Consider the following 27,782-nt stretch of genomic DNA (forward strand, 5'->3'; position numbering starts at 1 on the left):
AATATGAAACTATACATAAAATTTTGAAGTGTGTACATGTTTGACCCAGGATTTCTACTGTTGGAAACTTATCCTGGGAAATAACCATAAATGTGCACAAAGATATAAGTACAAGAATGTTCATGGCAGTATTATTCAGAAAAGATGAAAAAACTATCGAAATGCCTAATAGAAAATTGATGATGGTACATCCATACAATGGAATACTCCAGAATTACAAATTGTAATATACATTCATATGTGGCATGGGATAATGTGTATAATACATATGGTAAAGTGACAAAAGTAGGTTATAAAATGGCAGCTGTATTATCCCATTTATAGAAAATATTTATCTACATAGTATTTGCACAGAGAAGTCAGGAGTATACAGAAACAAGACGTTACAAGTAGTTAAACCTGGATGATATAATTTCAGTGGCTTTTAACTTGTATAACTCAACAAGAAAAAGACAAATAATCCAATTAAAAATGGGCAGAGGACACTTCTCTAAAGAACACAGACACTTCTCCTAAGAACACACAGACACTTCTCCTAAGAAGACATACAAACGGCCAACAGATATATGAAAAAATGCTAAGCTTCACTAGCTATTAGGGAAATGCAAATCAAAACCACAATGAGATATCACCTCACCCCAGTTAGAATGGCTGTCATCAACAAGACAATTAATAACAAATGTTGGAGAGGCTGTGGAGAAAAAGGAACCCTCATACATTGTTGGTGGGAACGCAGACTGGTGCAGCCGTTATGGAAGGCAGTGTGGAGGGTCCTCAAAAAATTAAGAACAGAATTACCATATGACCCAGCAATCCCTCTCCTGGGTATCTACCCAAAAAATCTGAAAACGTTTATCCGTAAAGATGTATGTACCTCGATGTTCATTGCAGCATTATTTACAGTGGCCAAGACATGGAAACAACCAAATGTCCTTTGATAGATGAATGGATAAAGAAGTTGTATAACATACAATGGAATACTACTCGGCCATAAGAAAAGATGAAATACTGCCATTTGCGACAACATGGAAGGATCCTAAGGTTATTATGCTAAGTGAAATAAGTCAGACAGAAAGAGTCAAGAACCATGTGATTTCACTCATATGTGGGATATAAAACTGAAAGCAATAAAGGAACAAGCAAAAACTCATAGACACGGACAATAGTTCAGTGGTTACCAGAAGGTAAGGGGGGGGGGTGGATGAGGATAAGGGGGATCAAATATACAGTGATGGAAGGAGAACTGATTCTGGGTGGTGAGCACACAATGGGATTTATAGATGATGTAATACAGAATTGTACACCTGAAATCTATGTAATTTTACTAACCATTGTCACCCCAATAAATTTAATTAAATAAAGAATTTCAGCTGCTTTTTACTTTCCTCTAGACTATATATATATAGCAGCTTTTACATCTTTCTGTATATGAATTTTCATATACATGAGCACGTGTAACCTTTATAACCTGAAGAAAAACTACAATTTTCCTTTTAGAAGGTTTTTAAATTCTTAGATTTCAGATTAGTAAGAAAGATACAGAATGATTAAGTAATCAACAGCCAATGCAGGAGAGAATGAGAATATGCAGTAGAATTATGTTCTTTCAAAAAAAAGTATAATAATACTGAGTTATTTCATCTGCAACAACTACAAATTATAATAGAATAGAAATTTCAAGGTTAGCTTACATTTTCTCCTCTCTCTATCTAATTAGTCACTGAGGTGTTGTTGTTTTTTTTATAATTTAACATCCAACATGTTTATAGAATCTCTCATCCATTCCCATTGTTTTAGGCAATCTCATCTTTTTTCTCCATCCTTTTTGCCCACCTTAGTTTTCTGACTACACTGCTTGCTTCCAGGTTTCTTTCTCACCACAGATCAGGCAATTTTCTAAAACACAATGTGACCATGTTGCTTCCTTATTTAAACCCATAGGGTATTACAAGCCCTTAGTACCATAAAAGGTACTGTATGATTTGGCTGCTATCTTTCCCACCAATCCCATTTTCTTCTCGTTGCCACATATGTCTACAAGCTAACTACAGTAAATTACACACAGAGCCCTACATGTGTTTGACTATTTCAAACCTCTGTACTTTACAGATCTTGTTCCTACTTTCAGAAATGCTTTTTTTCCCTTCTTGTTCCTCCCGTCACTGATCTTGTAAATTCTGACTAAGCTTTCAAAATCCAGCTCAGGTATCTTGTCTGGAAGCTTTCCCTTCCTCAACCAAGAGGAAATGAAGCTCCTTTTTTATGGCATATCTTATTTGGTTTTATATCCTCAATAAATACAAGAATGCCAGGCACACATTAGGTGCCCCATAAATTTTTGGTGAATGCTTAAGTGTAATGTCTGTTCCTTCTTGCTGAACTGCAAACTCTTCAAAGCAAGGTCTCTGCTTTGGTCACGTTTAGAACTCTTGGCACACTGCCTGACACGAAGGAGCAAATCAAAAACATTTAATAAATAAATTAATAAACAAATAAAGCTTGCCCTTTGTTGAATGGCATCTGTAGCCTATGCCACTCACGTGGAATACACATTCATACGGCTCTAAAATGTGGTTAAGTATTGACACGCTAGTATCTAATTTTTCTCAAAACATTTGTTTCTTTTTGTTAGTATGACTTTGTATCCGACTCAGTGTTGTTGCAAAATGCCTTTTACATAAAGACAGTATCTATTTGACTGTTTAAGAGAGCTGTCAATTATTTTTTCTAGATCTTAATCCCAGTTTTATTGTTCCAATTCAGTTTTGAATATTCTGTTTTCAAACATACCACTATACTATACATATATTAATAAACTATTTTGATATACATTTTTATATACTATGCATGTTTTATAGACTATGTAACATGTTATGGTTTACAAATTAATTCACTCAATACATATTTACTGAAGACCTACTATGTGCCACACATTATGCTAGGAGCTGGAAAATACAGTCAATACAGCAGTACAGTGAATACAGTAAAGGGTAAGACAGATAACTCCCTACACAAGAGCAAACACTTCAAAATAGAAATTGCAGCTTGTGTTCCCGATAACTTGAAAATTTAGGTTTGCAGACTCAATGAGCAATTCTTAGCATAAAGCATAGAAGATTGGTTTTAAAAGTACAGGCTCTAGCACAGAATGTGAATGCACCGGTCACTACTGAACTGTACACTTAAAAAGGCTGGAATGGCAAATGTTATGTATATTTTACCACAATATTTTTTAAGTGCAGGCTCTAGAATATACCTTATCAACAGGGACAACAGGGCTCCTGATGGCCCGAAATTGTTGCGGGGTGGGGTACATAATGAAGTGCCTGGTACACAGACAGCTAGCTATAGCTGTGGTATTAAACTTCCATGAGCAGCGTGCTGGCAAAAAGCAAGTCTAAAGAGCCACCTGGAGGAGGGGCAATGAAGAAAGAAAGGTTAAGAAACACTACTTAGAGCAATTCTGTTTCGTTTCAAATTCAGCTCCAACACTTACTTTACTTAGGGTGAGTAACTCAGTCTTTCCGTGACTCAGTTTTCTCAGCCACAAAAGAGAGATAATAAATAATTCTAGGGCTGCTATGATTAAATAAGTGAATACATATAAAACACTTAAAACAGTGTTTAGTACATGGCAAGTGCTTAACAAACCTTAGCTATTACAATGGCACTGTCCTGGATTATAATCACAAAAAGAACTGAGTATATACTCTAAGTGTTTATAATCGTACTTATACGACCTTTGTTTTGTAAAGGTTAAGTTTACATCAGAGATATATGGTCCTCATTAAAATTTAATCTCTACTTTTTATTTATTTATATTACTTATTCATTAAGTTAGCAAACATTTACTGAACAATTGCTATGTGCCAGACACTGTGCAAGAAATAAACACATAAGAAATGGACAGTTCCTGTTCTTAGGCACAATAAAGTGAGGAAGGCAGATGGGGAAGTCCACAGCAGCAATACAATCACCTTTTGCATACAGCAAAGACTATTTCTAGGAATTCATGTAAGGTTGCAAAATGGTGATATTTTATCTTTTCTGTCAGTTGGAATGCTTTTATAAAGAGACCACTTTATCATTTAGTTATCCAGTGGAACAAGAAAGTAAAACAAAACGCTTAATTTTTTTTCCCTTTATTTACCAGTTTTCAAGATTAGGAAGCGTCCCTACCATCTTTGGAAGGGGACCCTTTATTTAAGTGCCATGATGAACTCAAGGACTTATGCATATTTGATGGGTTTGAATCCACTGTATATTATTCCTGAGGCTCAAACTGTCCAATTTGGGGCTACTGCAAGCCTTTTCCAGATGTCTCTTCAAATCCTTTGACATGTCCCTAGTAGTCTTCAGTAGTTTCCTTGCTACCACGTTTCCCCAAAAATAAGACCTAGCCAGACCATCAGCTCTAATGCATTTTTTTGGAGGAAAAAATAATATAAGACCCGGTCTTATTTAATATAATATAATACTGGATCTTATATTAATTTTTGCTCCAAAAGATGCATCAGAGCTGATTGTCTGGCTAGGTCTTATTTTCAGGGAAACAAGGTTTATGGTGTTACGACTGAAGTTTCCAGGCTACATACTGCCTGACCAACCTGGTATTTGTCATTTCTCCAAGAAATCCTGACTTCTTTTGGTGAGTAAGACCATAACCTGGGCCATAAGGATACATCTTGCTCCTGGACTGATCATTGTTTCTAGGCCTGTTTCGTGGAGAAAAGGACAGAGCTAGGAAACTTTTTTTTTTCGTAACTAGGAAATTTATGGACGTGTGTGTCTCATAAGCTTGTATTGATACTTCCAATTCAACTTCAAGAGTATAGAGCTTTTACTGAACATTTTCTCTATTACATCTGTAACTCCTTTCTTACACACCAAGAATCTGGGTACTAAAGGATACAAGAGATGATAGAATTAAAATACCCTATATTAGGCATTTGTCATAGCATACCCATGGATTTCAGAAAAATAGTATTATCACCAATATTGAGAGTACTGGTAACATAAAAAGGTTTTTGCATAAGCTTTCCCCATTCTCCCCATTTATTTTATAGTTGTGCTATCTATATATTGCCAGATTAGCCATTGTACACTAATCTTTCTCTTAACTCTTGTTTTGTTTTCATTCTACAGGTAACTATATATAATGTTCTCTCCCTAGTCATTTCGATTGCCTGAAGTTCATTCTCTAGTGATTCCTCGAGGAAGTGCTGAAAGGAACAGTATTTCCTGAATTCCTGTACACTAATAGTAGTTTATCAGCTTACCCTTTATACTCAAAAGTCAGTTTGCTGAGTATCTTATGTTACTCCATTTTTTTCTGACATAAAGCACTGGTATCAAAAACTGTGATGGGAACCTAATTTTCTTTTCCTTATAAGTAATGTGTTCTTTTCTTCTAAATAACCAAAGCTTTTTGTCTTTTTCTTTTTCTTTGAAGTCCGGTAAGTTTACTAGACTAGGTCTTGGTGTTGGTCATCTGAATCAATATTTTTAGGTACACGGTATATTCTTTCAACGTGCAATTTCAAATATATCTTTTTTTAAGAAAAATTTTCTTTAATTATAGTATTTGTTCTAATAAGTTGCTTTGATTTCATTTTTCAGAAACCCATTATTTGTTTTCTTTGCCTATCTTTCTTATTAGTTACTTTCTCTTAAACCTTTATCTTTTCAAATTTCCTCTTCTTTCTACCTTTTTCCCCCCCCTCACCTTTTTTGTTTCTCGTGGCATCATTTGCTTTTGCCTTGCTACTACTTGAGCCTCCATTTCTGAAATGATTTTTTCATTTGTTTAATTTTCCCTAGGTTCTGTCCCTTACTTCTGAATTTCCATAATTGATGAATGTTCTTTCATGTCTTATATCATTTTCTTAGTGTCTTTTAGCTCATTCTGTAAGTTATAGTTTTGGTCTGTTTTGTGTGCATATTTTTATTGCAAGCTTTTATTGTCTGGGGGAGTACTATTTTGTCCCTTTTTTTCCCTGTAATAACTTTGCATGTTATTTGACCTTGATACTTTTCTGTTGCTCATTTTTATGTAACTTTAATTTTCCTGAACTTTTAGAATGAGAAAGGGTTCAGGAGAGCTTTAACTTCACAAGATCCCTCTTCTGCTGTTTTGGGGTAGTGTTAAAAAAATTGGTGGTTTGATTGGTGGTTGTTTTCTAAGATTTCTTGACTTTGTAACCTCCCCCCACATTTATCTGGACCTTCCTCTTCTCTTTTCTCTATTGTCCCGTTTCTGATAAAATTTCATTTTACTCCCAGCAGTTTCTCCTTAGTGTGGGCTCTGCCTTAGAATGGGGCCTTGGTAAGTCAGTTTGGAGAGTCCACAGGAGGTAGACTGCTCCTGCCCTTTAAAACGCCTCATTTACAGCTGGTTATCTACCTGGCCCTCAGAGTCTTTTAGGGAATATTCTGGAGTTCTCTTGTTCTCAGGTCCATAGCTATTTCCCCATTGCTTCCTTCTTTCTCTTGCAGAAATGCCAATACTGATTGGGTCTAGAAGCTATTGGTAATTTGTCCTGAACTCCTTATATTCGTGGGGATACCGTTACGTGGTTTTGTTGTAGCTGTTCTATGGATTTTAAGTTTTGCTATCTAACTGCTCTTTCTGTTTTTATGTAACGATTCAGAGACCAAAAACTATGCTGGTATCACCACCACCAGCCATCCTCTTTGCAGAACCCACCTCTCCTCCCAACCGCTGTGCAACCTCCTCCCCCTAGAACTAGCTTTTGAACCATCGTGATTCAGGCATTCACATCTTTTATGCACTGCTTGAGTGAGTAGCATGGTAACCCTTTCTAACATTTGCTTTTGTTGTTGTTGTTAACAACCAGAATCAAAAATTTTTGAACCACATCACTTTGATGAACCCAGTTTAAATGTACCCTTAGTGTTCACGTCATAAAACTGCACTGTAGAGACTGTTTCTGTTCTTCAGAAACAAACTCCTCAGAATAAGTATCCCTTATTCCCTCCAAACCAAACTCTGTGCCAAAGAGTACAGAGTGAAAATATCACTGAACAAATTATGTATCATCAGGTCAGCTCAATGACAATCACATGTTTTTCCACTTGAGAGAGAAAATGAATGATGTGTTACGGATACTCAAACGCTTTTTGGATGCAGGACCAGGAAAAGTCAGTTCGTCGTCTCTCTTTCTGCAATGCACTAGTAACCTTTCTTACCCTCTTCTCTGGGACGAAGTGTCTGCCTAATCTAACTCAACCCGTTTCAAGTACATGAAAGGCAGACGACCATTTGGGGATTTTTTGTAAGCTCTTCCTCCTTGACCACAGCTGACGCTGACCCAACAACAACAACCCTTCCTGGAGATCTGGCCCACCTCCACGCGACGGCGTGTGTGCAAGGAGCTTGCAGCGTAACGCAGGGGCCGGCACGACGGCTGGGGCTGCACGGACGGACGCCCCCACAAGCGACCCGGCGCTGCCCGGCGCAGTCCATCCAACCGCCTGCACACGTCGCCGCGCCGCCTCCTTCCGTCAAGCCCACGGGAGGTCCGCACGCCACGGCACGGGACGCGCGCCTCGCAGTCCGACGGCGGCCGCCGCTCCTCGCCGCGGGGCCATGCGACCCCTCGCTCGGGCCGGGCCGTCGCACGCCCACCGCGCTGTCAGCGGCGCCTCCCGGACACGCGCGCCTCCCGGACACGCGCCCCGCAGGACGCCCCGCCCCGCGCGAGGGTTCTGTTTTGGGGCGGCCGGGCGCCGGGGCCGGGGCCGGGGCCGGGGTCGGGCCGCGGCCGCCTCGGGAGCAGGGCGCGCAGGGCCCGCGTCGCGGCGGCGGCCGGCAGCGCCGTCCGTGGGTGCGCAGCCCCGGCGCCCGCTCGCCTCGCGGAGGCCGAGCTGTCAGCGCGCCGGCGCCCCGTCGTCGCCCCGGCCGGGTCCTCCGGCGGCCGCAGCGCCGGGCAGCAGGGGCCGCAGAGCGCCGTCCCGGGAGCGGGCCGCGGGGCCCGGGTGCGCGGCCTGCGGAGCCGCGGCCCCTCGCCCACCCACCTGATGCTCTTTCACCACCTCGCTGAGGCAGGGGTACCGCTCCGAGATCCATCGGTAGAACTTGGGGACTCCCATGTCGACTGTCAGCACGGACTGGCCAGGGACAAACCGAAACCGAACGCCCCGCCGGGCCTGCACCGCCGCCGCCGGCCGTCGCTCCGCCGATGACAACACGCCGCCCGCCGGATCATAGAGAGCGCCGCCGGGCCTAGAGCGGCCGCTGCCAGGCGCCCTCCCCGGGCGGGGCTCCCGGCCGGCCCAGCGCCCCGCGTGCTCGCCGCCCGCACGTCCGGGAGCCCCGGCGTGGGCGGCGTGGGCGCCGCTCGGTGCTGAAAACGCCTGCTTGGGGCCACGCGGGGACCTGCGAGTGCTGCGAAACACTCACGTGATTGCCGCCGAGAGAGCACCGGACACCGACTTTTGTCCTGCTACCTGAGTCGCCCGCGATGCTCATCTCGCTGTTTTCAGCACAGATTTGGAAAGCTCTGCTGATTTATTTGGTTTAGTTTTGTTTGGTGAGGGGGAGTTTTTTCGGCAAAGTTTCTTTTAAAAACATTCTTTAACAAGTTATTTGTTGGAAAGAAATGTCCTAACTCCCTCCACCTCCTACCCCCGCCCAGCTTCCTCCTTACCTATTAATATTAGGCCTTAGACACGAAATTCCGTGTTTAGTTTTCACATTCCTACCTCCTGGCTTATAGCGCCTTCCCCATCACACTTTCAACCATGCAAAAAAATGCAGAATTCTCTCAAGTGAAATCATGTTATAAAGTTTTCCATTCATTTTAATGTAATAACCTCACTGCTTTGTAATTATTATGAATTATTTTAAGTCTTCTGCAGGAAAACATGAAAAAATTTAAAATTTTTTTGGTAGTTTTAAAATCTCATGAAATTTCAAGTATTGCTGCCTTCCTCTGCATTCGGGTACACTTTCAGTATGGCAGCATCTTCAAAATTACAGAATGTTTATATAGTTTTCATATTCGTGCTTCGTGGCTTGTTTTTTTCTCTATCACATTTTCAGCCATACACAAAAAAGAGTTTATTAAGTGAACTTATATGATATGCTATTTATGTTTCTACCTCTGTCAGTTTCTAGAGGGCAGTTTCTAGACTGTCAGTTTCTAGAGGGCAGGTACATAAGCTCTGAGCACAAATCTGGCACTGTGTTCTGTCCACAGAATTTATTCAACATAATATTTTTGTGTTCAAATGAATACTTATGCTATTGAGTACTTAAAAGTTGTAAAATGAAATTAGGCTGGATTTTTTCTTGCAAATACGTATTTTTAGAGCATAAGAACATAGGATGTTCCATTTCTCTGGTTATACACAGTATATATTAAGAAAGCAATTTATTTCTGAATAACATATATTATTTTAAATATTATTATCAATCAAGGAGAAATAATACCAGGTGCTCTGAGAACAAAGCAGCTTATGTTGAACTTTGGAATTGAACAGATACAACCACAAATTAATACCAACTGCGTTAATTTTAGGATATTAACATATTCTTTGAAGTAATTTCATTTCACATATATGGGGTCCAACCAAGGTACATTTGGCATAGTAAGTTTTCATCAGTAGCTTCTTGTATAAGGTAATGCACATGTCCTTCAATAGATAATGGCAGCCCCGTCACTCTATTTCGGGTCTTGATTACACCTTGCAGTCTCTGCTCAATGTCAAGAACATGGGTCTTGGCCTAAAAGGAAGAAATTAAAAATCATAAAGGCTAAAAACTCAATGACATGTGCATGTTGATTTTGGAATTACTACCTTTCTGTTATTTAACAAATGTTAATGCCATTTTATCCCTTTTTTAAGAGCAAATACAAAAGAGAGAAGAAATGAAACAAGAACGATAACCTGCGATAACTGACTTTAAGGCTTGCAATGTTGATCCAACATCAACTGCTTAGACATTTTTCTGTAGTATGTGAAAACCAGGCATCTCTCTTCCACATTCTAATTCTAGAAAAATAGTAACATTAAAAAATCTACCCTGAATCTGTTTAGGACTTAAACATTTGGATGAATATTCTAATAATAACAACAATACTTTAATGCCTAATATTTAGATTATGTTAGTATATGCAAATAGAAGTGATAAGTGAGCTAGTTGGAATTCTACACATTTCTCTCAATTGAAAAAGCATATCAGAATGCAAAAGTGAGAATGATAATAGAAAAACAATATTCAATCTATTCTAACTTATTAAAAATAACTATCTGCAAACTTGGATGCTTGAACTAACATTAGTAAGGAGTGAATTCTACAGATTAAAGCTGAGACCTGTTACTGTGTAAGTCTACACAATTTGTCTTCAAGTTCTTCCCACTCTATCTCATAATTGTGAATTGTCTATAGCTCAACAAGTGTGACCTGAACTCTGCTTTTATTATACAAAGATAATGTTAACATTAGTAATGACAATAAAGAAAACTTAGGGTATTGACATACTACAGAACTGGATTTCAGATACTCAATGGTCAGTCACTGGCAGTATTTAGAATCAGCTCACGTTTGTAGAGACACACTATATCAAATCAAGCTACACCTTCTACTAACCTTTTCATTGACGACTTCCCCAGTTTCATTCGGTGGTGCTTTGGAATGGCCTTTCACCGGTTTACTCCATTCCACAAGAGGATCATGTAGAAAAGTCTTTAAGACACTAAAATGGAAACAAGATTATTATGGTAATAATACAGTGTTATCTTTGTAAAAAGACATCTTGATAAAGTCAATACTTAGGTGAAGAATAAGTGATGGATGAAAAGCTAATGGTAATGCTCTTACAACACACAATTATTACTGTTTCAGTAAAATAGGTGAAATTATTTTGGGGTGAGGAGGGAAGGGAAAGACAAAAGACAGAGGGTCAGAGGTATTCTCAGAGAGTAAAGTAAGATGAGTTCTGTGTGTTGTCTCTAAACGCATCATGTAAACTATTTAATGAATATTTATTAAATGAGTGAATTTTATCCCCTGCCATGTCACAATGACCATAAAACATCGATAGCTTTCCATATAGACCAGGGGTGTCCAAACTTTTTTCAACGTTTTTCACCAAGGGCCATATGCAGTAAAATACACAAACAGCCAGCCACTCACTCGAGGTGAAGTACGTATTGCCTCACCTGGTTTATTTAAGTAAACTAAATATATTTTTGGAATTTGCTGCGGGCCAATTAAAAATGGATTGCGGGCCGCCGTTGGCCCACAGGCCACAGTTTGGACACCCTTGATATAGACCAACCCAGATTCTTCTACTGTGCTCTAAAAGTCAAATCCAATTCCCTATGGGAAAACCACTTAGGTATCTTGTAGGCACGGCAAAGTCAATGTTTTCAAAACAAAACTCATGACTCTTTCCCAAACTGTATCTCCTGTATTCCTCAACTCAGTAAAGAACAACATCATTCACCCATTGGCCCTGAACAAAAATCTAGGAATCATCCTGTCTTCCTCAATTCTACCTCCTAAATCTCTTTAGAGTCTCTCTACTTATCTCCGTCTTTACTGTCACTACTTCATTCAGTGCACCATCATTTTTTTCTTGGGTTAATGCAACAGTCCTTTAACTAGGTTTCTGGCCTCTAGCGCAAACTGGAACTATAATTTTTCTACAGTACAAATCTGATGATTTCATTTTATCTTCTTCTTTTTTTATTTTCTTCTTAGTATCCTCCAATGACTTCTGGTTGTTCTCAAGGCAAAGTTTAAATGTGTAAACTGGCCTCATGTGGACTTTTCAGAATCTAGCTCTGCTCATCTGTCCTTTAAAAAAACTACAGTTGAGCCTTGAACAATACAGGTTTGAACTGTGCAGGTCCACTTACATGCAGATTTTTTCAATAAATATGTACCGTACTATAATTAGTTTTTTCTCTTCCTTACAATTTTCTTAATAACATTAGCTTTCTTCTGGCTTACTTTTTTTTATTGTAAAAATACAGTACATAAAAAACACATAACATACAAAATATGTGTTAATCAACTGTTTACGAGTAAGACTTCCAGACAACTGTAGGCTATTAGTAGTTAAGTTTTTGGGGAGTTACATGCAGATTTTCAACTGTGCAGGGGGTCGGTGCCCCTAATCCCCATATTGTTCAAGGGTCAACTGTACCTCCCACAGCTAACATATTTAATAGTGAAAGATGGACTTCTTTACCACTGAAATCAGGACAAGAATGTAGACTCTCTCCATGTCTACTTAACATTGATCTAGCTAGGGCAATTGGGCAAGAAAAAGAAAAGGCATTGAGATTGGAAAGGAAGAAGTAAAACTATATCTGCAGATGATGTGCTGTTGTAGAGAGAAAAATTTAAGGTATCTACAAAAATAACTATTAGAAGTAATAAGCAAGTTCAGTGAGGTTGCAGGATACAAGATCAATCTACAAATATCAGTTATATTTCTATATACTAGCTATCAACAATTCAAAAATGAAACTAAGAAAATTCCACTTAGAATAGCATTAAAAGGAATAAAATACTTAAAAACTTGCAAACCAAAAACTACAAAATGTTGAAAGAAATTAAAGAAGACTTACATAGAAAGCAATCCCACATGCACAGATCACAAGACTAAATACTGATAAGATGGCAATACTTTTCAAATTGATTTACAGATTCAATGTCATTCCTATCAAATCCAGGCTGTCTTTTTGCAGAAATTGACAAGTTGATCTTAAAATTCAGATGGAAATGCAAGGGACCCATAACAGCCAAACAATCTTGAAAAAGATGAAAACATTGAGCACTCACACTTCCTGATTTCAAAACTTACTACAAAGCTACAGTGATCCAGACAGTGTGTGTTCTTGGCATAAGTTTGAAATAAAGATCAATGGAATAAAACTGAGAGAGCACAGAAATAAACCCTTATGTATATGTCTAATTGATTTCAACAAAAGTGCCAAGACAAATAAACTAATCAGACATATAGAGGAAAAACTGAGGGTTGCTAGATGGGAGGGGGTGGGGATAAGGGGGAAGATGAGGGGATTAGAAAGAACAGTCGGTAACCATAAGATTGCCATGGGGTTATGAAAGTCAATTTGGGGAATGTAATCAATAATGTTGTAAAGATTTTGTAGGGTATCCAATGGACACTTGTCTCATTAGGGAGACCACCTCAGGGATGATGTAGATGCCTGATCACTGCACTGTACACCTGAAGCTGAACAATAATGAATGTCAACTATAATTTTATGTATATATACATAGTTAAAAGAAGCGGAGTACAGCATTAGGAATAGCGACAGTGGAAATGTAATGGCTGTGTGCAATGTCAGAAGGGCAGTGGATGGGAGAAGGGGGTTGTCACTGTGTAAGGGATATAAATGATAAATGTCTAACTATTACATTGTTTGGTGCACCTGAAACTAATAAAAAAAATGTTTAAAAAAAAAGTGCCAAGACAATTAAATAGAGAAAAATAATCCTTTTAAAAATGGTGCTGGGACATTTGGATATGCATATTCAAAAGAATAAATATGGATCCCTACACCTCACACTAGATACAAAAAATAACTGAAAATGATCAAAGATCTAAATATGGGAGCTAAAACTATAAAACACTAAGAAGACAATACAGGTGTAACTATTCATGACTTAGGATTATGCAATAGTTTTTAAATAATGACACCAAAAGCACAAATAACAACAAAAATAGATAAACTGGAATTTATCAAAAGTAAAAACTTTTGTGCTTCGAAGAGCATCATCAAGAAAGGGAAGATACGGCCGGCTCAGTGGCTCAGGCGGTTAGAGCTCCATGCTCCTAACGCCGAAGGCTGCTGGTTCGATTCTCACATGAGCCAGTGGGCTCTCAACCACAAGGTTGCCGGTTTAATTCCTCGAGTCCCGCAAGGGATGGATGGTGGGCAGCGCCCCCCGCAACTAAGATTGAACGTGGCACCTTGAGCTGAGCTGCCACTGAGCTCCCTGATGGGCTCAGTTGGTTGGAGCGTGTCCTCTCAACCACAAGGTTGCCAGTTTGACTCCCGCAAGGGATGGTGGGCTGTGCCCCCTGCAACTAGAAAACAGCAACTGGACCTGGAGCTGAGCTGCGCCCTCCACAACTGAGACTGAAAGGACAACAACTTGACTTGGAAAAACGGCCTGGAAGTACACACGGTGCCCTAATAAAGTCCTATTCCCCTTCCCCAATAAAAAGTAAATAAATAAATTTTTAAAAAAATAAAAAATAAATAAAAATTAAAAAAATTAAAAAATTTTTTAAAAAAGTTTGACCAAAAAAAAAAAAAAAACAACTAACATCAACAACAACAAAAAAAAGAAAGGGAAAAGACAACCTACATATATGAGAAAAAAATCATATCTCATAAGGGTCTAGTATCCAGATTATGTAAAGAATTCTTACAAGTCAACAAAAAAAGACAATCCAATTTAAAAATGGGATTTGAATAGACATTTGTTCAAAGAAGATATACAACTGACCAATAAACACATGAAAAGATGTTCACATCGTTGGTCATTAAGGAAATGCAAATTAAAACCACGAGATACCACTTGAGACTCACTAGGATGGGTAAAATTACAAAGATATACAATCACAAACGTTGATAAAGATGTGGAGGAATTGGAGCCCTTACACATTACTAATGGGATTGTACAGTATCACAACCGCTTTGGAAAACAGCTTGAAAATTCCTCAAAATGTTAAGCTTAGAGTTAAGATATGAGCCAGCAAGTCTCCTCCTAGGTATACCCCCAAAGAACTGAAAACGTATCTACATAAAACTTATATGCAAAGTTCACAGCCACACTAGTCACAATAACCAAAAGGTGGAAAAAATCCAAATGTCCATTAATTGATAAAATTTGGTATCCATACAATGGAATATTATTTGGCAATAAAAAAGAATAAAGTATTGATACATGCTACAGCCTGGGTAAACCTCAAAAACATTATAATAAGTGAAAGAAGACAGACACAAACAGCCACATGTTGTATGATCCCATCTATACATGAAATGTCCAGGATAGGCAAATCCATAGACATCAAGTAGATTAGCGGTTGCTAAGGGATGGTGTGGGAGTAAGGATGGGGAGTAGGGATGGGGAGTAGCTGTTAATTCTTTTGGGGGTGATGAAAATGTTTTATAATTAGACAACAGTGATGGTTGCACAATCTTGTGAATATACTAAAAACCACTATAGGGTACACTTTAAGAGTGAATTTTATGGTATGTAAATTATATCTTAATAAAGCTATTATTTTTAAAAACCTACTTCCACCAATGCAAAGTAGATTCTATATAATAAAGAAAACATACTCAGAAACCAATAATTGTATTCAAAGTTACTGTTAAATTATTTACAAAATATAGATGATTACCTCATTAAAGGCTCTCTCTGATCTCGCATCAGCCTCATTGTAACTTCACAAGCTCTTCGAAAAAGACCTTCTGTTCCCATAGGACCCATTCCATTAACCATATTATGAGTCAGGCGAAATGGAACAATTTCTGGAACTTCAAAGGTTTCTCCCTTAAAACAATGCATTTTATCAAAAAACATGTTAGAATTTTAAAATCTTAATGCAAAAAAATTTAGAACTTCATATCTACGCTCTCTTGGCAAAGAGCAAACATACCCTCAAAATACTTATATCTGTAACTACAAGTAAAAACCACTAGAAGCTATATCATAAAACATCCATATGGCTCTACCTTCACCTTCTGGGACTTGAACGCCTTTTACCCCATGGATAAAATCTAGAGGATGGATGATGTACTCACCTTTTGCTGAATTACTATGATAAATAGCATACAGAAATTTTTATGCATTCAATATTTAGTCTTATATTAACTTCCTGAATGTCCTTCTTGAATAATATAAAGTACGTACAAATAGTTTTATATCTTTCTTCTTTTCTTTAAGGCTTTTACTTTAAAACAGGAGGGGAAAAGATATAGCCAAGTGTTAAATGCTCATATCCCTCAGACAGGAAATGTAACGTATTAGGTTGGTGCAAAAGTAATTGCGGTTTTTAACCTTTCAAACCGCAATTACTTTTGCACCAACTACTAATATATTCATTTAATAAACTTACTAATAAATTACTTACTAATAAATTCATTTGTTTTTTGCCATTCTCTAACCTGCCTTTCTTAGGGCTTTTTAATCCCTCCAATCAGCTTCCCTCAATTCCTCTCTGGTATGATTGAACTTATACAAGTAATTTATCTCTGATTTGTTCTCAGTTTGGTCTGTGATCTTTCTTGGTTTCCTGTGACAGCAGAAGACAACCCACAGAGAATGGGGATGAAGAAAAAGTGGGTCTACCTATAAGTCTGCCTTCCAGGATCATAACACTGGAAAACTGGAGGAGGCCTCAGGGGGAGTCTAACACCTTAATTTACTCCCAGGCCCCACTCTGGGCCTACAGAATCTGAACCTCCTGGGATATTTCCTAGGTGTCTACATTAAAACAAACAAACCAAATTCTTAGATGATTCTGATATGCTGACAAGTTTGGAAACATCCAAACATTAAATCACTCTGTTTCTCCAAAAAGTGAGTCTCAGTAAAATGAACTTGTCCATATATCTAAGAACTGAGTCAGAACTTGAAACTATGCTTTTGGATTTCAGATTCAGTGCTAGCTTTATTACATCACTGCTTTGAGTTCTCTGCATTCTGAGTTGCTTTACTAAGGGCTACAGGACTCACTGATCAAAACGAGTCAACAAACTCTCAATGTGATTCAACTGTGATTATAATTGCTACCAAAGGGTATGTCTAGGAAGAACAGTTGTTGAGGAAAGAAAATTACGAGAAAACATACAATTAACTAGAGTAAATCACATCACATACCTTATTAAAGAGACAGTTGAAATCCACATGGACACATTCACCAGTTAAAGAATCAAAGAGAATGTTTTCACCATGACGGTCTCCAAGGCCCAGGATATACCCAACCATTGACATGACTGCTGTGGAGCGGCAATATGCCGACCTGCTGCTGTACCTACAGAAAACACAAAGATGCCTACCAAATCTCCTCAGGAATGTGAGGCAGCATAAATCTAAAACAGTTTTAAAAATCCAGCCATAATAATATATATTCTTGGTAACTTACCATGATGTAGGATCAGGGAATGTTCTCAGAAACCACTCATGAAAAACAGGAGGGTGCCTGGGAAGGAGAAATTCTCGGAATACTTTGAGTTTCTCAGACAGAGCTGCTGCCTTCGGTAGCATACACTGGCGAAGTTCCTTCCCCGTCATATAAACTCCTGCAAGGTCGAGTGATCTCCATTAACACGTAAGCAAAACGAGGAAAGGGGCATTTTTGTTGTTGTTAAAATAGGACAGGGAACATCAACCCTTATTCAAATTGTTGTTCAAAAGCATGAATGGAAAATTTTCAACTATGCATAAGTAAATTTATTTTCTTGTTGATGATAATTAATGTCAACTAAAACCAATGTTGTGGAATCAAATAATACCAGAAGATACCACTCAGAACACGAATAGTGCCGCTGAAATTGTAAAACTGCTGCAGCCCTCACTGAAATTACCGTGATCTCTCCGTAATCAACATGTAGTAATGGTCCACACTGAACCATTCATTACTAAGAAACCTACTATAGAACTCTGAAATAATCTACTCTGTGTGAAGGCCAGCCAGGAAGATTCATAGTATATCTGATTTGTAACTAATCCTGTACAACACAAGTATCTGGAGAAGCAGAACTTTCCCTTCTGATATATTTCTGATCCCATATTAGATGGTTGGTATGACTGGTCTATAGAGTGGCTTTTAGGCCCACCTTGGTGCTTTTTGGACCAAAAGCAAGCTGCAAGTTTTATGGACGAGTTTGCAATTTGAGATTTTTAGACTCAAATGTTGTATAGTTCAACTGTGTTCATGACAAGGTAGAAAATATATATTTTTAAAAATCCAATAGCAGTAACTAAAACTTATATAATATTTCATCTTTCTAAATAAAATAGTCAACAGCAAGTTCCTTGCAGTCAGATTCTAACGGGTCTGAGTTTCAGCTCTGCAATACATTAGCTATGTGAACTTGGATAAGTTACTGAACCTCTTGGCACTGTTCATAAAATAGGGATAAATAGGCTTGTTAACAATAAATTAAAAAAAGTATGTAAATACTACAAATACCCATAATACAGTAATTCATCAATATTACTTAATGTTTTATAGGTTGAATTATATCCTGCAAAAAATTTGCTGAAGTCCTATCCCCTGGTACCTATGAATGTGACCTTATTTGGAAATAGGAATCAGGTTAAGATGAAGTCATTAGGGTGGGCCCTTCATATAATATGACTGGTGTCCTTTTAAGAAAACAGAGACACAGCCTTAGGGAGAATACTGTGTGACGACTGAGACAGACAATGGAGTGATGCATCTATAAGCCCAGAAATGTCAAGGATGGCTGGCAACCCCAGAGCTAAGAGAAAAGACTGGAACTGGGACGGCCGGCGGTTAGCTCAGTTGGTTAGAGCACGATGCTCTTAACAACAAGGTTGCCGGTTGGATCCCCGCATGGGTCACTGTGAGCTGCGCCCTCCACAACTAGATTGAAACAACTACTTGACTTGGCGCTGATGGGTCCTGGAAAAACACATTTAAAATAAAATAAATTTTAAAAAAAAGTTTAAAAAAGAAAAGACTGGAACTGATTCTCCCCTGGGGCCTTCAGAGATACCGTGGCCCTTACTGACACCATGATTTTGGACTCCTAGCCTCCAGAACTGTGAGAGATTAAATTTCCATTGTTTGTAACCAGTTCGTGGTATTTTGTTACAGCAGCCCTAGGAAATTAATACACTATTTTCTACTTCACTCAGATAACTTCATATATATCTAAACTAGGAAATTTTGTTATATTATTAACTAACATTCAGATCTTATCCAAATTTCACCAAAAGTCCCACACTATTGTCCTTTTTCTAGGTGAGGATCCAATCCAGGATCCCATATTGCATGCAGCTGTCATGTCTCCATAATGTCCTCAAATCTGGGAAATTTCTGTCTTTGTCTTTCATTATGTTGACATTTTTTAAGAGTTCTGAGCAGTTATGTTTTTGTTTCTCCATTGTAAAGTTACTATTTTTTCTGTGTAATTAATAAGTTATTCTGTAAGGATATACTTTGAGACTGTAAATAACCTGTTTCCCATCATACTTTTCCTACTAATTTAAGCATCCACTGATATTCATTGCCTGCAACAATTATTACTATGGTATTTGTTAATTGTTGATGTTCTATTTCCATCATTTCTTCTACATTTATTTATTTCAATTTACTGTAAGGAAGAACTGCTCCTACTTATTTACTTATTTATTCACATATTTGTTTACATCAGTGTGGACTCGTGTATTTATTATTATTTTATTCCGTGGGTTATAATTCAACACTATCATTATTTATTCTGGTGCTCAAATCATCCCAGGTTTGGCCAGTGGGCAGCTCCGCTTCTAATCTAATACTTTCACCTTCATTCTAGTCTTTCCTTTCCGTTTCTTCCTTGGACAGTGAAAACCCAGCTCTCATTTAGCCATGATATGTTTACTTACTTTCTAAAGTCTGGTAAGCACATGAAGTAGTTTCAGGATGGCTAACCAGTAAGTGTGTGAAAAACAAATTTTCATATACATTTTTGGAAACTACCTCAATCCTTTTGAGATGAAGATAGAGAAGGAATTAAGATACAAGGAAAGAAAATACTTCAGTACTTCTGTGTATTGGTTCTCATTTGACTGGATATTTCATCATGGCTTATACCAAAAAAATGTATAATGACATATCTTAATAAGAATTACATACATATTATATGTTAGCAGCTATTATTGCCATATTATATTTATATTGTAAGAATTAATTTTGGTACCCTTTTCCTTATATAGTTTGGTCAGAATTGGTCTCAAGCCAGCAGTATTGTTAACCCATTCAATAATCCCACATTCATCATTCAGTGGAATAACTGCATATGTTCGGATATGAAGTTCTCTTCTACGAGATTCTGCATCTTTTCTTAAGCACTATTAAGAAAAAAAACACAAAAAATTAAAAATTATAATTTTCTAAATGTTATGCCAAATATATCTAACGATTGTTCATTTCATAACAAAAAAAGGTCAATGAAAGCTTACTATGCAATGTAGATGAATAATTCTTCAGAATGAAAGGCCAAGAACAGTATCCCTAATCTATTTCCAAATCATTAAAAATGCCTTGGGTAAGTCCTTTTTAATTATAAACTATTAATGTGACAACAATATTGTGTTTAAAAATATGACAGCTGTACATTAAACAATGACAAAATACTCTTATATTTTATTCCTTCGAAAATATTACTGAAACATTAGGTACTTAGTACAGAGACTGCTGATTAATTTTGATTATCTCAAAAATGCATGAACAAAAAAGTATGAGTTTTGTGATATACCCAAAATATATTTCTTACTCATGCAGTTTAATATTACAGCTTCATTTGAAAAATTCGCATAAGAAAACTTTTCACATCTCTTCTGATTAATCCTGAAACACATTAGGTAAGGATAAACAGTATTTTGTTTAATTCTTTAACTGCGTGAAATATACTAAGCACACATCTATAATTGTATCCTGTCCAATCCAAAAACACACTTTAAACTTTAGGAATAAGTAGACTACATAAATGTCAGCAAAACAGTATGGCATGAGAATCACATGGAAAGATCAGTATGTGGCCTCCTAGTGAGACTCTGGTTTTCCATAATCAGGCTACTTAATTTGACCATGCTAATGTGGGGGAATAGTAATACAATAATTTAATCAGTAACAAAGCTAATTAAGATATATTTATAAACTAAAATGAGGCCCCTTGATACTTCCAACCAGAAAAACACTCAGGGAGCTTGGGATCAACATACTAATAGTTTAATAGTCAGTAAAGTAAATTACCAACTTACCAGACAACATCTTAAATAAAAAATATTCCTTCCCTTCATAATGCCTTTGAAATGGATTTTAATGTGCTATTAATTTTTAATTACTTTTGGTTAAACTAAGCACAAACCACAATTGTCTGTTTTTAAAAATGAACTCATTTGCTGCTATATCTTTTCTTTGTTAAAGGTCCAAAGCTTTTCCTGCTAACAAATGAGGTACTGGTAAAATGAGGGAAGGGATGGAAAGGAGGGACAAAAAACTAATAGAAAAACAATGTTTTTTTACAGTATGATTTACAGTATGATTTATTTTTACAAATAGAAAAACAGGTGCTATGCATTTATAAATACCTGGCTACAGAATAACTCAAAATATCTAAGACCACACATTTATAATAATCCTTTAATGAGATTTCTTATATCATTTCCGAGATAGAAATCAAGTACTTACCAACAGAACCCCCAAAAATACTAATAATCACCTTAAAACAATGTGTTGATTAAAATAGAACCTAGCACTATCTTTCTAGCACTGAAACATAAAATATAAATAAATCTGATAGAAAAAATGTATTATAGATCATTTAAACATTAAATAGAAAATATTTTCCCTCATTAATGTATCTTATACGTTTTTCTCAATATAATAATAGTATCTTATTCTTAAAAAATTAAGTAAAACCAGCAATTCTACTCCTGGGTACATACTCAAAAGATTGAAAGCAGGGACTCAAACCAACAACCCAAGTGTCCACTGGGGTGAACAGATAAACAAAATGTGGTCTATACATACCATGGTATACTATTCAGTTTTATAAAGGAAAGATATTCCGACAGATACTATACCATGGATGAACCTCGAAGACATAATGCTAAGTGAAATAAGCCAGTAAAAAAGGACAAATACTGTATGATTCCACCAATCTGAGGTATCTAGAGTAATAAACTTCATAGAGACAGAAAGTAGAAAGGTGATTACCAGACCCTAGGGGGAAGAGGAATAGGGAGTTAGTGTTTAATGGATACAGAGTTGCAGTTTGAGAAGATGAAAAAAGTTCTAGAGAGAGATGGTGGTGATTGTTGTACAACAATGTGAAGGTCCTTAATGCCACTAAACTGAACTGGACAGTTAAAAATGGTTAAGTTGTTAAATTTTGTTATGTGGACTTTATCCCAATTAAAAAAATTAATCGAAAATGAAAGGCAGTACATTTCATTCTAAGATTGATCTATTTGCATACTGAAAAGCCCGTATCACATTGGTAGTAATTATGGTAATTCTAAAAAGCAAACTATCTCAAACCTTATTAATCAAGGAATTGAATTCCATTAGTCTACAATCCTTTCTCAGGTCATCTTTTGGCTTACACATCATGATGTAGAACTTCCCATCTGATCCTTTTAAAGAGATCTTCTTTGGTTTCTGAAGAGAAGCAAGAATTTCCACCTAAAAGATGAGTTATACATAAATTAAGGTCAACATTCTTTGTTTAAATTTCTGTATGTATTATAAATATTGTGTTACCTAATATAATAAAAAGGAGAATATAACAACTTATGTTATACAGTAAATTTACTATTTTAACAATTTCTTTTAATTATCTATGATCTAGGAAAACAATAGTTGTCCATGAGTAGAGACACATTTTCACCCACAAAGAATGGCTATGAAGTAAAAGGATTATTTTAGCAGCACTGTAAGTACGTACACATCCAAATTCAGGCAGCCTCTTAAAGCAGTCACAATGTTAAAAAGATTTTTGAAGTATTTTTAGGACCTTTCTTCAGAGCCGGAGACACTATTTTTAAATGTCTTTAATAGTAAGAAATGTTTATCAATTGAAAGTAACTTGATTTTTGAAAAAAGAAATTCCTCTAAAATCAAGTCTACCTAATGAGATGAGTAAATAAGCTGAATAATATAACATTAAAAACAAAGCATGACTCTAAGTGGTAAGACTGATTTCATTATGTGGTTTAGTAGCTGGCTCTGAAGCAGTTAAACAAATGCTTTGCGTCACAGAAGTATTAGAATGCAGTTTTTAAAAGTGTTTACTTAGAAGTGCTCTAGTACCATTTCTTTAAAATAGTTACATATCATACTTCAAAAACAGAATCAAGCTCTTTTCTAGATGAATTTCACCTCCTTCCAAAATACAAACAAAAGACTGTATTTTGTTCTCTTTCTGTTCTCCCTATTTAAGACAAAGGAAGAGTATGAAAAAATTGTGAAAAAAATAGTTTTTAAGACTAAAGCAAATATGAGCATATGAAAATCAACATGGGATTTTTTAATCACTTAATTTTGCTTCACCAGTACCAGTTTTACTTTTCTGAACTTACAATCGTTCTTTCCTTTGCAATAAAATTCATTTAGTCTCTGAGAAAAACACTTTTAAACTTAAGCTGAAAATTTTAACTTAATAATAATTTTAAAAAAGCAACGATTACATAAAACTGAAGTTTACCGTATCATCAAAGCTTGAAATATAGGCCCAATGCCCAGGAAATGGATCATGGTTAGCATGGGCACCTGGAATTGATGGAAGAGTAGGTATCATGACTGATTGTAACGGAATGAGGATTTCACTAAATGTTGCTTCTTCTACCAGCTTTTTAAGCATTTTAAAATGAGTGCTCATGCTTAATGTAGAACTACTTCCATTCACCTGGGGGAGGAGGGGGAGGAAAGTACATTTTAATTTCTGTTATAGAACCCTTAGTTTCATCGAAACGTTGAATTACAGAACCCTTAGGTTTTTAAGTAATTTTTACACACCATCTCATTTTAACCTCTCGGTAGTCTTTCACCTTATCAATAATAATACCTATCCCATAGTATTGTTAAATGACTAGGGAGATAACAGAACCTATAATCCATCAGACATTACAAAACCCAAAGAGCTCTGTAAATCAAACTTTGTTTGGTACCCCATCTCATTTGGCAGCAAAATGATATCTAAATGTCTCAGTGCAAAGATTAATACGTTTCACTACAGAAATAATTAGATATCTGATTACAATACTCAATATAAAGTATATGTACTATACTACCTTTAAAAATCTGCAAAATTCTGAATTCCTAAATGTAGCTGACCACAAAGTTTTGGAAACTTTGGAAGCAGATAAAGAATTGGAAACTTGTCATTTAAAGCACTTTAAAAAGTGCCAGTGTTTAATAAATGTTGCCCATTATCATAACACTGTTTCTGACAATGTTAAGTGCATTAGAAGTCAAATAGAATTACCGTATTTTGCTGTGTATAATGTACTCCCGTGTATAATGCACACCCACGTTTTTTGGCCCAAACTTTCAGGGGAAAAAACTCTTTCGTTTTATTTTTTTAATTCAAATCTTTATTTGTTTACATTTAGGTACTTATTTTTTGTATTATAAAGGAATTTTAGCTTTAATTTTTAACATATTATGGTACAGGAAATTTTATGTAACAAGTAATTACAAAACACAAGAACAGATATAAGGTATAAGAAAGTTTATGTACCGGTAACAAATTTACCATATTTACACATCACAGAAGGCCGAGAACTCTTGTTTCAAGTTCGTGGTAAGTTCAACAAAACCACATCACATTCCAGGATATTACTTTGCATATGGATACCGTTATTGATTTCTAGAGTTACACTTTTAACTCATAAGCATAAATAAAAGAATTAAAAACATGCATATAGATACAAAATTAGTACTACCCATGTATAATAGGCATCTTTATTTTTCCCTCACAAATTTGGGCAAAAAAGTGTGCATTATACACAGCAAATACGGTAACGCAGACAGCAAAAACAGATCACGCTTTCAAGATGTTTATTGATGAAGGGAAAGTGAGAAATAGGATGGTCTGTATTTTCTCACCTACAGTTAATAGAATGAATATTTGCAAAGTGAAATCTAGCTATTTATCTCATAAAGAGTCTCTCCCTCCTTATACATACCCTAGCCCCACCTTTACCTTTCCTAGACATTCTTCAGGGGGCTTTTTTTCCTCTTCTAATTCCTTAGGTAGAATAGGGGTCACTCCTATAAGCATGTCCATATTCTAGTCACAAGTCTACTGAAAAAAAGTAGTTATTATACTAGATAATAACCATCTGCTTAGTTTCCTACGACACTATGAGCACTGAGGGCAGGAGAACATATTCATCTGTGTTTCCCTTAGCACAGTGCTGGTCTCCTGGTAGATACTGAAATGTGTACTGAATGAATGAAAACCAAAACTCCAATCATCTTTCCTCTCATGTATGTAGGTTAATGTGTATAAGTTTTGAAAGTTTAAAGATATGACAGAAAACAATCACAGAGACAAGTTGAACTGAGTATTTTACATACTTATATTTTTATGTCTTAGTTCATATCCTCTACTTAAAATTATTTTTAATAAATATAATTTACTCTCTGAAAAATTTACATTAAGAGGAACTTTTAGAAATTTGGAGGACAGCTGAGAGAGGGCATGTTAGAAATTTTAAAAAGAGCTTAATTAAACTGCACATGTTTAAAGTATACAATGTGATAACTTTTGATATATGTATATACCCATGTATGTTAGAATTTTAATTAAATAAAAGAAAACCAGCTAAAATCATATAGAAGTTTTGTACAAGATTATCCAACATTGATTTATAAGTAGTAAGATTTATGACAATACCGGTTTATTGCACAATTCTAGAAGCTTATCTGTTAGGCGAGTCGCATCTCCAACAAACTTTTCTAATGAGTTTTTCATATGAATAGCTTTATTTAGGATTTCCTTGCATCTGTTCACACGCATGGGATAAGAAGACTGTCATAAAAAAAGTTAAACATAACTTTATACAAGATTTTAAAAAGGTAACAACAGGACTTTTAACAAAAATCAACTTATAAAGTATTTATGATGAGAGTTTATACTGATACAAATTTTCTAGAAATCAATTTGGCAATACTATCAATAGCCATAAAAATGCTGCTATCTTATGACCTGATGAATTCCCTTCTTAGGATCTACCTGGAAGAAATAATTAGAAATGAGAATAAATATAGATGCGTCTACATGTATTACAACAGCAAAAAACTGTAAACATCCTTAATGATTAGCAACAGTTATATAAATTATAGAAGGCTAACTACTATAGAATTTTATATAGTTATTAAAATTGTATCTTCAAAGAATATTTAATAACGTGGGAACATGCTTATAGTAACAAGCTAAAGTAAAAAATATGAAATTATGTATCTATGTGATCCAATTAGGGCTAAAATACACATAGAAAATAAACATACAAAAATACACCAAAATACTAATGAATAGTAGAGGAGTGAATTTTTTCTTTATTATATCTGTGTATTTTTGAAATTCTCAAAACTATTTATTAATTAAATATGTATTACAAACTTGTAAAGTCCCATTAATAATGCAACAAAACTTTTCTAGTATTAATAGTTCAAGTACTTTGGATTAAAACACTTGAAAAAAATATAGGTTGCCATTTTATAGCAAACACTAACAGTTTATAGACTTCATAAAGAAAAGGCATATTGAATTTTTTTATCTTAAGCATGCTAGTCACTTTATTTGATATGGTAAATTTTCTAAATATTAAAATGAGACATAATGCTATAATATCTCTTTTTAAAGTATTTAAAATTTATGTTTTGCTACAAATCTAATGTGATTTGTAGAGAAACCCTAAAACTTGATATTTGTAGAGAGAAACCCTAAAACTTTCATCATCATATTAGCATTAAATAATCAATGCCATATAAAATGGATAAAAACAGTTGTGACTAATATATTACCTTTGACACAGCTGTCATCATCCACATTGCTTGCTGAGGATAAGCCAGAAACACTTTGGCTATAATTTCCATCAAGACAACAAAAACTTCATCATGAGAATGACAAATTCGGGAGATCAATTGTGAAAAAGCAGTCAAAAACTGATATGGAGCTAAGTGATTTTTGTGCTCTGTGATAACTTTGTTTATTTTAGCTAAATCATTTCTCATTTGTACACGATCACAGCGGGCAGCTGGAAGAAAAATCGAAGTTAAAAAAATAGTAAAGAATAAAACAGTGTATCAGTTCATTTCACAGAGAAAAATTTTGTTTTAAAAATAGCTTTAACATATAGATAGCCTCCCCATCCCCAGTTTTGCTTTCCAGTTTCACTTACCTGCAGTCAACTGTTGTCTGAAAATATTACATGAAAAATTCCAGAAATAAACAATTCATAAGTTTTCAACTATGCGCCATTCTGAGTAGCATGATGAAACCTCGCCCTGCTCTGTCCTGCTCGCGACATGAATCATCCCTTTGTCCAGTGTCTCCACGCTGTACATGCTCCCCACCTGTTAGTCATTTAGTAGCCACCTTGTCTATTAGATCCACTGTTGGAGGTATCACAGTGCTTGTGTTCAAGAAACCTTTATTTTATTCAGTAATGGTCCCAAAATGCAAGAATAGTGATGCTGGAAATTCAGATATGCCAAAGAGAAGCCATAAAGGGCTTCCTTTCAGTGAAAAGGTGCAAGTTCTCAACAATATGGAAAGAAAACAAATCATATGCTGAGGTTGCTAAGATCTACAGAAAGAACAACTCTTCTATCCGTGAAATTGTGAAGAAGGAAAAAGAAATTTGTGGTAATTTTGCTGTTGCACCTCAAGCTGCAAAAGTTACGGCTACAGTATGCTTAGTTAAGATGGAAAAGGCATTACATTAGTGGGTGGCAGACATAAACAGAAAACGTGTTCCGACTGACAGCAACGTGCCAGCAAGCATTGAGCTTATAGGA

General features: G+C 36.2%; 2 protein-coding genes across 9 annotated transcripts in view; both read right to left on the reverse strand.

Moving 5' to 3' along the window:
• XRN1 (5'-3' exoribonuclease 1) overlaps positions 1-8,318 on the reverse strand; it is a 167,377-nt gene extending 159,059 nt beyond the window's left edge. For all 4 annotated transcript variants that reach the window (XR_013995211.1, XM_081077718.1, XM_081077720.1 and 1 more), the window contains exon 1: positions 8,038-8,318. Coding sequence is in view for 3 of the 4 variants with exons in the window: in XM_081077718.1 (XP_080933844.1) it covers positions 8,038-8,112 (75 nt within the window). In the remaining variant the exon portion in view is untranslated. The remainder of the gene's footprint in view (positions 1-8,037) is intronic.
• An 884-nt stretch (positions 8,319-9,202) lies between these two features.
• The window catches only part of ATR (ATR checkpoint kinase), a 110,755-nt gene continuing 92,175 nt past the window's right edge, over positions 9,203-27,782 (reverse strand). For 3 of the 5 annotated variants that reach the window (XM_081077678.1, XM_081077679.1, XM_081077680.1), the window contains 10 exons: positions 26,787-27,019; positions 25,657-25,791; positions 23,461-23,661; positions 22,296-22,439; positions 19,951-20,101; positions 17,166-17,322; positions 16,901-17,054; positions 15,420-15,571; positions 10,616-10,721; positions 9,203-9,748 (listed from right to left, as the gene is read on the reverse strand). In XM_081077678.1, coding sequence (XP_080933804.1) covers positions 9,575-9,748; positions 10,616-10,721; positions 15,420-15,571; positions 16,901-17,054; positions 17,166-17,322; positions 19,951-20,101; positions 22,296-22,439; positions 23,461-23,661; positions 25,657-25,791; positions 26,787-27,019 — 1,607 coding nt within the window. In that variant the 3' untranslated portion in view covers positions 9,203-9,574. The remainder of the gene's footprint in view (positions 9,749-10,615; positions 10,722-15,419; positions 15,572-16,900; positions 17,055-17,165; positions 17,323-19,950; positions 20,102-22,295; positions 22,440-23,460; positions 23,662-25,656; positions 25,792-26,786; positions 27,020-27,782) is intronic. The other 2 variants (XR_013995208.1, XR_013995209.1) reach the window with 2 other exon arrangements.

The sequence above is a fragment of the Rhinolophus hipposideros genome, assembly GCF_964194185.1.
Source record: "Rhinolophus hipposideros genome assembly, chromosome: 2".
In the NCBI taxonomy this organism is placed as follows: Eukaryota; Metazoa; Chordata; class Mammalia; order Chiroptera; family Rhinolophidae; genus Rhinolophus; species Rhinolophus hipposideros.